At 39.0% G+C, this 13,227-nt stretch overlaps 1 protein-coding gene across 1 annotated transcript; it reads left to right on the top strand.

Moving 5' to 3' along the window:
• Positions 1 to 4,959: 4,959 nt before the first annotated feature.
• LOC137256510 (uncharacterized) lies at positions 4,960 to 6,911 on the top strand. The gene is made up of 3 exons (XM_067794351.1): positions 4,960 to 5,032; positions 6,224 to 6,371; positions 6,857 to 6,911. Exons 1-3 carry the CDS (start codon positions 4,960 to 4,962, stop codon positions 6,909 to 6,911), a joined length of 276 nt encoding a protein of 91 aa, XP_067650452.1.
• The last annotated feature ends 6,316 nt before the right edge of the window (positions 6,912 to 13,227 follow it).

Raw genomic sequence — 13,227 nt, 5'->3', positions numbered from 1 at the left:
CGATACATTGTCCTAACATGAACATTAAAATGACTGGCTACCCTTCATGCAGTCTGGCACATGTGTCTTCCATGAGAGACCCCCCGTCATCTTACGTAATAGAGGATTACAGTGGTCACTCCAAGATGTCGTACCGGAAAGGCTACAATCTATTTTCAGAAGTCCCTGGAAGGCTAAAATGTAAATTTCGGTTTTCGGTACAAATGCATAGGGGTAATTAAGAGTGGTGGTCACGAAGGGACAAAGTTAAATTAGCAATTAAGAGCAGTAGTCAGATTAGCAGTACGAGATTAGTTACTCTATCAGCTTGTTCTTACACATACCCCAGATGTTCCCAAGTGTGAAGAAGTGAACAAGTACGTCTTGAATACATGGATCAGTGGACAGTTTCCCTATCAGTGTGGAATCAGTTCATCTCAGAGTTGCCACGAACAAACAACAATTGCGAAGGCTCTAACAGTCGTCTATCAAAAAGGGCTAAGAAGTCTCATCTGAATCTATATGGAATCGTACTGTTGTTTACGGAAGAACGCTTGAATAAGGAAGCATTTCTACTTGCAGTCGTCCCAAGGCTAGGTTCCTCCGATATCTCGAATGCTGTAGCATGGCGATTGTGTCAAAACAAAAATGATTTCATGCGAGTTAGGGACTCGCTTTCAGTGATAGGGTTGTAACGATATGCAAGTGCGTTTTCATTTTGATGAATGTCATGGAACCTTTTACCACGCCTGCCTTTTTAGGTTCGAATGGCCGAGATGCTTTTTCATCTGAAAACACACTTTATAAAAACAAAATTTTGCACCTGGTTTTGAAAGATGGCGCGCAATTTGCGGATCAATGCATGCGTGCATATTTCCAGTCATTATCTAACTGGCTAAAGTATTACAATCAACACTAAAAGAAATGTTATAGAAAGGTATCCAAAATAGTTTCGTCCACTTTTACTGCATGGACTTCCAAGAAATGGAATAATATTTTCTGGTACATTCCGCGCACAGATGTCAGTTTTAATATCAACTGTGCACGTTATCATTATATTACTAGAAGATAAGACAGATTTAGAACTAACATCTGTGCAAACTCATTTCTTGCCAGATCAAGTTTCCTGCTTATTTTGAAAAGAACCGAGAGGTCTTCAATGAATCTGACTCACAATATATCTGACTCACATCACTTGTCCTGCAATGTTTTTGACTGACTTTGAGTGACAAATAGATATATGTGCTTGCCCGTTCACATGTCAGAACAGCAATCCCGCTGAAGTGAATGAGAAGAATGTAACGGAATACGACAGCTTTCAGTAACCCTGGGTGCCATTGAATTGTGGCAGGAATTCCTGTTTAGCAGGAATGTTAGCAAGTACTTTATCTCATAGAACCAATGAGCAATTGAAAATGATCGCCTATAACGTGACGAAAAACTGAAATCTGACGTAATGTAACTAAGAAATCATTTGAAAGACACTGCAATCAGAGGATTTAGTGAAACATTAAAACGTACTTTAGCATCAAGTGATAGGCGACTTAGAATTGGAATTGACAGTGCTAGCTACCGAATTATTGTATGTTCGAGCTGTGTACCAATTCAGTGGAAACTCCGACAATCTAAACAAGGTAGATGGTGTCTTAAGTTGTGTAATTGTGTTTCAACTGTAGAGTCATCAGTATTTGTGAAAAAGGAGCGAGTGAATGAGGAATATACCAGCAATCTGGCGGCGGTCTGTAAATAATCGAATCTTGAGCAGACAATCCAGTGATCAACAGCATGAACATCGAGTAGGAGGGTAAGCGCAGTAGTGAAAACAGTGAAACACATTCACGTGCGGTACGGGTTGAGTGTTAACTAAGACCAGCCTAACTTGTCGGTGTTTCATTTAATGTACATAATGTGTAATAGCGATTGAGACTATGACAGTTCGCTAAAAATCCTGCTGGTAAGGTAAAATTATGAGTAATTGCAATATTAATATCACTATATTTGTTGTACCTCTTGGTTTTAAGTGAAATTCATCGGTACGTTTTCAGTGCAAATAGACTACAGTTTTCATACGGATTGATGTAAACACTGAAGGTTCTTCTTGAGAATCAGCAAGTGCAGGCAATGTCAGTTTGATGGCAAAGGACGCCGCTGAATCAGTGATCAAAGAATCCTTTAGGTAACAAAACGATAGAAACAAAACAAGGGAGTACAACAACTGGTATAATAGTAACATCAGATCAGATATACCACAGCACCGGTCAATACTTCAAAGACGTTAACACGAAAGATACGAATGTGTTCCAGAGATAGAAATATGTCGGTCATGTCTCCTTGATGACAGAGGTCATGGCAAATGTGAAAGCGACCGTTTAATCTAAGTAAAACATTAAAACCCATCTTATGCAAATGTTAAGAAAGATGTATTCATGACAGGATTAACGCTGTCTTTCTGAAAATCTTCATCAAACCCGGTCGTACACGGAGACTGTAGCATCTTGCGGTATTATCATATGAAAGATCTGTTGACACTGTTGGCTCGCATACATATAGTCTTGTTCTGTACAGTCCACAAAATGTCAGTGTGGCACATTTGCCAACGTGTTTGTTTACTGTTATGTCAAATACGCCTACAAGAAATATACCTTTTCAATAGAATTGGTGATTTACTGGATATTATCCCATTCGTAAAACAATGAAGAGAATCTATGTTATCTCCGTTGTTTGGAGGTATTCCCTCACAGCGCGAAACAAGTTTAGAAATGGCCGTTTCTCATGACATTTCGTTCACTGGGATAGTTCACATTACGGTTACAAGATATATATTGCCATTTACTGTATATTGCTCTTGATGTAATATCATTACATATTCAACTACTATAATATATTTTAGTATTTTTTATTATCCCGCAATCATATACAATCACACTGACATGATACTTGCAACTTATACACAAATAATATAATATTACATACATTAATAGTACCATGGCAAGCCCTAATTTAATTCATCATAGCACTGTTAAACTTCTGCAACCATTGTACATGGAAATCATTTATACCTCCTCGAGCTGTACTTGCCCACATCATGGGGTCGCTAAGAGAGAGAAAGAGAGAGGGAGGGAGAGATTATCACTATATATACTATATACTGGACATATACTATAATCTTCGTATCTGGCAGCACGGTGTGACAGGATACGCAATTTAACACAGGATGCCAACACTTTGTAACTGAGTCATACACGGATTCTAGCAGAAGATTTTCATAATGGAGGAACACAAGAACACAATCTCGTTTTTGAAAAGTGTGTTTCAGGGATATATGTTTCACAGTCCAGTTTTGCTGCACGCGTGTTTCCTGATCTTTTCCCACGTGACGAGCCTATTGATCAGATAACGCATGGAATATATGAAAATAACGTTCATTGGTTGAAGCGGTCACGTGAAGTACAGAGAGAAAGGAAAATAAGTATATATACAAATACATTATGTTAAGTCGACCTCTTTCTCGAAGACGGTAAGTGGAACTGAAAGGTGTTCGTATAAGTACTACAGTAATGCCTGACGCCGTTTTCGTAATACAAAAGTGACTACTAACAACTGACCACTGATCACTTGATTGTGTGGTTTGTGCACAGCCCCTTTCGCCAGGCAGTACAAACTTAGAATTTTAGGCTCAATGTGTAAATGACGGATGACATCGGTTGGGCATGGCATGATTACTCTTTTCGCGACAACCTGCGACTGATACAGTCACTTGCAAGACAAATGTGTGAGTAACAGGTCAGCTATTTTGTCTTAGCCTCCCCAGATGTCATACCAAGTTCCTCCTCTGTTCCAGGTAGGAAACGCAAGTTTCAAAACAAAACAAAACAAAACAAAAATTGAAAAAAAATTAAATGGCATAATAGTAAGCGTTCATGTATATGTCTTCAGTTTCCAAACTTGACAGAAACCAACAGTTTCGTTTCTTTTGCTGTTTAGTATGTGTTCCGTCAGATATAGTATGTTGTTCCCATTTAGTAACGTGTAAGTGGTGATTAATTTGGTGATGTGTGTTCAGAGGTCGTTTGATTGAATCAGGGTCAGCTGCTTCAAGGTTGACTTTGTTTGACGTTTGACTTGATTTGATGATACATTTCCATGTTGTTTTTTTTGTTTTTGTGATTATTTTGATATTAAGGACTGGACTATTTGAACGTTGTTACTGAATCTCACAGAAGGTCACACGTGTTTTCTGCAGACCTTCGATTCCGACTTTTCCGGAATGCTTTGACGAATCAAATAGTGATGACACCATGTATTACACACGCCACAAACACATGAAAGGGCAAGGCAAATATTTACCATGTGTTACCCAAAAGACGATCATCCTGTCCCACCAGTTACATACGCAACAAACACATGCAAGGACAAGGCAAATATTTACCACTTATTAGCGAAAAGGCGATTATTTTTGTCCTTCCTGTTACGCACGCCATAAACAGATGCAACGACCACTTCCTGGGAGGTGTAGAACATAACACATACACTGATGCACTGATCATTTGTAGCACATTGTGTTAAAGAATGTTTAAGAACGTAATGATGACATTTCAATGGAGGGATGTATTTTTCTATGCTGTTTTCTGTGTCGTGAAACATTCATTTGAATATATATTTCAAACAACAATATTTCACAACGTTTAAGAAATAGTCTTACAAAATAGCCGGACCATTCATTAATGACGCCGACTCATCTAAAGAAATCTAATACACAAGTCACAGAACGTCATCAAACTTCGTTATTTACCGTGCAGTGACTGTCGCGGGTTTGTCTCGGAGAAAAAGATACTTATGGTGGTGATACACTCTGTGTATCTGTGTATACCTAGACTGTCCTTTACACAGACAAACTGTGCTTCTTGTAGTACAAGACACGGACCATTATTGTATGAGTGTTGTGTTTGTCCTTCAGGTAGAACATAACCCTATCTCAAAATGAAGGTCGCCATTTTCCTCCTCTGTATCCTGCCTCTGGCCTTCTGCGAGAAGAGATTAGTGTTGGGTAACGGTGAGTGTCGTGACACTTTTACTAGTCAGCATATACACATATACTAGCCACCATACACAAATATACCAGCCAGCATATGCACATATATCAGTCAGCATATGCACATATAGTAGATGGCATATACACATATAGCATTCAGCATATGCACATATATCAGTCAGCATATGCACATATAGTAGATGGCATATACACATATAGCATTCAGCATATGCGTAAAATCTAATCAGCGTATGCATATATACTGGTCAACATGCACGCATATACCAGTCAGTATATATACTAGTCAGTGTATACACATATAGCTCATGTAGTCAGCATATACACATAAACGAGTGAACATATACACATATATTAGATGACATATACATATATATTAGTTACTAGTATACACGTATACTAGTCGACATATACACATAAACTAATCAGGATATATGCATATACCACTCAGCATATGCATGACTGTGTATTAGTCAGTGTATACACATTTACCAGTCAGGATATATACATAAACTAATCAGCATATACACATATACCAGTCAGCATATACATATATACTGGTCAGCGTATAGACATATACCAGGTAGCATGTACATATATACTAGTCAGTGTATACACAGTATATACTGTTTAGGATATAGACATATACTAGCTAAGAGATACATCTGCATCAGTCGGCATATAGACAAATACTAGTCATCATATACTCATATGTACTAGTCTGCATATACACATAAAGTACTCGGCATAATTCACATAAAAGTCGCTATATACAGTGGAAGGTGTCTTAACCGGCACCCACTACGTCTGAAGAAAATAATCCCGTTTAGACAATGTACCGGATTGTAGAGCTGGTGTTAAATGTTCAAGGCACGAACGGAACTGAAATTTTACGCCAGTGTTGACAGCTTGCCGGATTGGGCAGGTGCCAGTTTTGACAGCTTCCAAATACCAGTCGGCTCATCTTAGCATGTGCCTACAATCGGTCAATAAGCTAAAGCAAATGTGGCGACTGTTTCATTCTCAAACATACTCAGTATTTTACACTCTCCAATGTGCTTCACTATGAAAAATCTGCAGTTTTACATTCATTACAAAACGCGCACATGCAAACATACACGCAAACACCTACGTACATGCACGCACATACATACATTGTACACATTCTAAATAATAAAACTGTTTTTATTTCAGTTCTGGACGTGAAGGAGATAAAAAATCTCGTCAACGTAGTTGTGGATAAGTTTGGAAGTGACGCTACAGAGAAGCAATGTGAACAGGAGTGTCTCGTGCTCTTCACCAACGACATCCTCGACCTCGGCTGCGACTTTGCCTGCAAAGGGTAAGGCAACGTTTTGCAATGTCATTTTAATGACAGGGAATTCATGAGGCAGCAAAACAAGGAGGTGACATTTATGAGTCAAGTACTAAAATGGACGATGTCTCGTCAAGTGTTTTAAGACCCTCATTGTCAATGGCTGATTGGACTTAAGGACGTAGGCATCAGTGGCGCTTCATGTTGTCCCGCACGTTCCTGTGACACTATGATGTCATCTGTTGCCATAGTTACCGCTCTGGACCTCTGATCCGGGTTAAAATTGGTCTTCAGCGTTGTAGAAAGCGAGTGACGGGATACATATATATGTATATATGTATGTATGTATGTATGTATATATATATATATATATATATGTATGTATGTATGTATGTATGTATGTATGTATGTATGTATGTATGTATGTATGTATGTATGTATGTATGTATATGTGTGTGTGTGTGTATATATATATATGTATATATAATGTATGTATGTATTGTATTTTTCAGAATCCAAAGCCTTATTCAGAAGTACCATCACAGCGCAACCACCGCCCCGAAATAGAGTGTCTGTAACCCGTCATGAATAAAATGTAACCCCTCCATCCGTTTTAACCTTTATCTACAAAAGACGAACTTGGTGGAAATGTCTTCATCAAATCAATTTTCATCAACACAGACAGTGATCACTGATTACCTGTTTCCAGGATGTAGATAAAGGTTTGCTTCAACCATGTCAATGTGAATGTTTGTTTGTGTTTACGACTCTGGACCAGGCAAGCCTGTGATCAACAGCGTCAGCATCGATCCAAACCAATGTGATACGATGACATGTGACAACTAAGTTAGTGAGCCTGACCACCCAGTCCCGTTAAGTCGCCCCTTACAACACGCATGGATTGCTGAAGAACAGTTCTTATCCGGATTATCACGGTTCTGAAAACTTGGAAAGTCAACTTCAATATTTTACATCCATTCCACCACATATGATTGTACTGATAGACAAGTAACACTGTTCTCACTCAATATTCTTCATAATGACTCGGACATATTTTCATGAACATCAATACTAACCATCAGACCTTTGGGCTCACTAAAAGCATTCAGGTGTTTTGCATATATGTGGTTACATCGAAGATGAATTTCTTCACTAACTTGGGGGAACTAATTGCAAACCTAATGCTGATGAAATCGCACGAAGATCATGCATCAGATCGATTAAAAGCATGTGCAAATATCGTGCATGTGCGTTTTAGTGTAAAGACTTGTTAAGAATTCACAAATGTGAGTTTCATCATTTATTGAACTTGTGAAATGATCTTTTAACATCACGAATTTGTTTTACAATACACCTGTTCACGTGTAAACAATACCCTTAAACAGTATGGAATATTTTCACAATCTAGTTTAGAACATTTGACGTAAGAAGTAAGTGACTACATTCACAAACGTGAGTCTGAACTTATCAAAGGTAGTATGTACGGGCGTAATCTAGGTGATAGGTCACACGGGGAGGGGATTTTGTTAACCGGAATAACCCTTTTCACTATCAATATGGAAGGGTCATGTTCTTATCTATAAAGCAAATAATCGCCTGCACAAATATTTATCCAATTATTGTTTTGTGCATGTTTAAAAAACAAGCTGCATCAGACATGAGTGAAGTTTGCGTTCCCGCAATATTAGTCCATTCTCCAGAAAAGGCAGGAAATTTATGCACCATAAGTCGCAGCGACCATGTGATACTGAAGAAAAATATAGAGGATAGGTTAATTCTGTGTCACAATGCGTTAAGTCATTCTTCTTATCTACAGCGGTAAGTGGAACTTTCATACAATTGCGTAATCCTGGTGGAAATATATATATAACCTTGGGGACATTTATATGTAACTGTTTAATTAAGAAGTATTTAAGCGTGTTTAATATCCTACCGTGCTTGTTTCGTTAGGCGATGAGTTTCGTTTGCACGATCGTTCACTAACGTTGAATAGCCCACTGACATGAACTGTGACACATGGAGCTTGTATGTAGTTGTACAGGGATACACATTTCGGGCACAGGTAGTGTGAATGTTACAGGTTGCACGGAATAAAAATTGCAGTGGCATTTATAATGGATCATGCACAACACAACGTGGTGATAGGTGTTGTGTTGTTTTTAGGAATAAGATAGACCACACATCACTATGAAAGTCGCCATCCTCCTCCTCTGTCTCCTGCCTCTGATCTGTGGCGAGAAGAAGGACCTGCTTGGAAACAGTGAGTGTGAAGGAAAAACAGATATCTTTGGGCAATTGTCATCTATAGTATTGGAATATTCGCGGGAATACTCTCTCTCTCACACACACACACAACACACACACACACACACACACACACACACACACACACACACACACACACAAACACACACACACACACACGCGCGCGCGCGCAGACTTCCCCCAGACGAAAATCCAGCTGCTCTCCATCACTTCACTCCAGGTCATACCAGTGAAGGTCCGAGTTAGAACAGGTAACCCATGCTTGTCGTAAGAGGCGACTAACGGGATCGGGTGGTCAGACTCGCTGACCTGGTTGACACGTCATTGTGTGACATTTACGTAGACTGATGCTCATGTTGTTGATCACTGGATTGTCCGGTCCAGAACCGATTATGTACAGGACCATCGTTATGCAGCTGGAATATTGCTGAGTGCTGAGTGCACAAACCAACCAACATAGGAGGCATCAGAGCATTTATCCCTTTAATATTATACTGCACCATTTCACTAATCTCAGACGAAATCAGACGAGCAAGGACAACGCGTAACTGCTTCAGAGAAGTAGTATTTGTATTTAAAGCCATCATGTTCTCTTTGAAGTTCTTAACGAGGATCAAGTCAGAAATCTGGTCAACGCAGTAGTCAAGAGGTTTGGCACAAATGCAAACATATGGCAGTGTGAAAGGGAATGTCTCGTCCTCTTCACCAACCACATCCTCGATCTCGGTTGCGACGTCACCTGCAAGGGGTAAGTCACTGCTTGCAAAGGCAGTGAATAAGTGGTTCCAACACAGGTGATATGCTTATGATTTTGTTGGGACTGCCATATAAACGCATTGTACCATCCAAGATCACAATGACCCGTGTGACAAGTACTGGCTGATAACGCATTGTACCATCCAAGATTGCAATGACCCGTGTGACAAGTACTGGCTGATAACGCATTGTACCATCCAAGAAGATCACAATGACCCGTGTGACAAGTACTGGCTGATAACGCATTGTACCATCCAAGAAGATCACAATGACCCGTGTGACAAGTACTGGCTGATAACGCATTGTACCATCCAAGAAGATCACAATGACCCGTGTGACAAGTACTGGCTGATAACGCATTGTACCATCCAAGAAGATCACAATGACCCGTGTGACAAGTACTGGCTGATAACGCATTGTACCATCCAAGAAGATCACAATGACCCGTGTGACAAGTACTGGCTGATAACGCATTGTACCATCCAAGAAGATCACAATGACCCGTGTGACAAGTACTGGCTGATAACGCATTGTACCATCCAAGATTGCAATGACCCGTGTGACAAGTACTGGCTGATAACGCATCGTGACGTCATGTAATCTCTTGAAACAATTACCTATCCTAACACTCAAAGTGAATTCTTGAAGCACATATAAAACATTTAAATACTCCTGACAATGAGTTTGTTGGACATCCAGTTGTTATTGCGAGTATCTACAGCCTTTTACTGGCATTAATATTTTTAAGATGTATGTATCACAGATAGCTTTTGGAAGCACCCTTGTTGGCAAGTCCATAGCTTCCTGGTATGACAATCATACACAGAACAAGAATGTTACCGGGATGTATATATTATATATTTACTTCACACACTGTGTTATATTACAGAATCCACAACCTTATTCAAAAGATGTACCACACCCCACCCCATACCACTACTCACCACCCGGCAGCCCATCGAACCGCTGTCCCAAAATAAAGTCTTTGTAACCTGATGTGAATAAATTTCAGCTTCACCACTGTCCTTTTTCTTTCTTAAAATGTGTGCGGCATATGACAGGCGATATTTCATCAATGAATATTATTTCACTGCAGATCACCTCTGAGACGTTTTCTAAATTTTTTTGTCAAATCACATCTGCATTCTTTTTACCTGCAACTGCAGGTAATTCCATATGACTTGACCCATGAATAACCTGGTTAGAACTGATCTTCAATACCCCATACTTGCCGAAAGAGACGACTTACGGGATCGGGTGGTCAGACTTGGTTGGCACATGTCATTACATCCCTATTCGAATGTCGATGCTCATGGTGATGATCACTGGATTGCCTGGTCCCAACTCGGATTATTTGCAGATCGTCGCCATATAGCTGGAATATTGCTGAGTATTTGCTCACTCACTCAAGTAAAGTAAAGTATTTAGTGAAAGTAAAAGTAAAAGTAAAAGTAAAGTAAAGTAAAGTAAAGTAAAGTAAAGTAAAGTAAAGTAAAGTAAAGTAAAGAAAAGTAAAGTAAAGTAAAGTAAAGTAAAGTAAAGTAAAAACAAACAACTTAGAATGTGATCTGCAGTCTATGCATCCAGCTCGGATCCGGAGTGAGTGAGTGAATGAGTGAGTGAGTGAGTGAGTCTGTAGGTCTGTGAGACATACATTCGGGCATATTGTTACATCCGGGGTATTGAGATTTTCACTGAACTGCACCTGGCTGTGACCAAAACGCCACGAATTTGCCATTGAGTAGACATGCTGACAAATGACTGATAAGATTAGATTAAAAACGTGATATAATGCCATTCTCGGAGATATACGTGTAATTTATCACAAGATCCCATTTGACCATCGTAGCTAATGTAACATGCTACTTTTCATTTGGGGTAACTCAGGAAGTTTCTAGACTGAGATCAACAGATGAGCGGGCAAGATTACCTACCAATGTGTATTTGCAAACTAAAACAAAAGGAAAAAAACAAATTCTGTTTGTTTTTTTCTGGTGATAGAGTAATTTGTTTGGTGCTATATATAATAATAAATTATTGCTTCTGAGACAGATCGTCTATGAATATTGAACGGATTTTCTATATTTTATTTTTTATATTATACTTAATATGAAAAAAGTAACCGAGTGAAACATTAAATTGCGATAAAATATAAGTTATTGTGAAAGTGAAAAATAACCCTAAATAAATCCTAGCAAACTCAGTATGCACAAAATGTGATGGCACTGTCAGTTTTACTGTTTGAACCATTACTGGCTTACCTCCAATCAGTTTCAGGAATTTTCAAAACAGACTGAGGGAGCACAAAATCCGTCCCGACACCACATCTCTTGCAGGCGTATGACAATGCCAAGACCTTAGTGTCAAATCATACAGATTTCAATATTATCTTGTCAACACAAAAACTTGTAAATACCGTCTTGCATTTGACACAAAGGGCAGAGCGTCAAATAATGCATAATGCATTAATGTTATTATATTCTAGTAGTTGTAATAGTTGAAAAAACTCACACAAGATAATCAAGGAATGCACAATGCCGTTTTTAAATTCGTCGAATATAACGTGTCATATTTGGGAGTACACTTTGTGAAGTACATACTCTTCTAGTACCTTTGTTGGGCTGGGTCCCGTATGAGATTCGAACCCACACACAAGGTGATTAATGCCGAGCCCATCTTCCAGTTACACACTATAAGCAACATCAGTGATATATCAATTAACAGCCAGGGTATTCTCTTTCGCTTTATAGAATTTTACTTTCAACTTTACATTATTAGTAAATGTGTTACAACTTGACACAGTTTTATGTTAGACTAGCATGTATCTTCCCTTTGATTATCTCACGCTAAAAACAATTATATGTTTAGCCTGTATTTATTGTACTGTGCATGTACCTGTCAGAAGCCTTCTTTTAATTATCTATGTATCCGAATTAATATGTGTGCTCTGTCATCTACAACAAGTTCCCATTCAGGGTAATAAAGTCTTCTTCTTCTTCTTTCTTCATCACATCCTATTCCAGATCCATTTCTTTATATTTTGCTATTCTGAGCAGTGAGTGAGTGAGTGAGTGAGTTTATTTCTACGCCGCACTCAGCAATATTCAGCTATATGACGGCGGTCTGTAAATAATCAAGCATGAACCAGACAAGCCAGTGATCAAAAACATGAGCATCGATGGGAACTAATGACATGTGTCAACCAAGTCAGCAAACCTGACCACCCGATCCCGTTAGTCGCCTCTTATGTATTCTGAGCAGAATTCCAACTGATACACATACTTAAAAAGAGCAACTACACGCTTTCGTCTTGCCTGCATATGCTCATTTCTCATACACATTTCACATCCGTGTTAACAGCAACGAAGATTTCCATATGTTACCTCAGTAAACTGCAGGCTACGAATGCTTGTATTTTTACAAACCGACATGAGTCTCGGAAGGCAGAAATTTAAACATATGTCACATGACAAACTCGGATATTTGTTATTTCCTTGTTGAAACCTGATCCAAGGATTACTCTTATCAAATACACTACTTCACATGCTCAGCAGATAACACAGAAATGTAAAGATGCACCCGGGGAAACATTAACAACAGATTTGTGGTATGTCGCCATGTCAAAATAATAATATTGTTTTTTCATATTCAAACGATAAAAAACAATGTCATTTTCTTTCATCTGGACAGCGTGGGCAATATAACCGAAACACACGGGGAATGTGTGAAGCCAAGGAATGGCCTTGTGCGTCACCCTCCTTACAGTCGCAACATAGCACCGATTTCGGGCTCTTCCCAATAACGACTGACTGGCAGGAAATTTTCGCGGATACAAGATCTTTCAAAAGCCGTGGTTTCAGAA

This window comes from Haliotis asinina, chromosome 11, assembly GCF_037392515.1.
Source record: "Haliotis asinina isolate JCU_RB_2024 chromosome 11, JCU_Hal_asi_v2, whole genome shotgun sequence".
Lineage (NCBI taxonomy): Eukaryota > Metazoa > Mollusca > Gastropoda > Lepetellida > Haliotidae > Haliotis > Haliotis asinina.
This window is presented reverse-complemented; position numbering and strand designations above follow the sequence as displayed.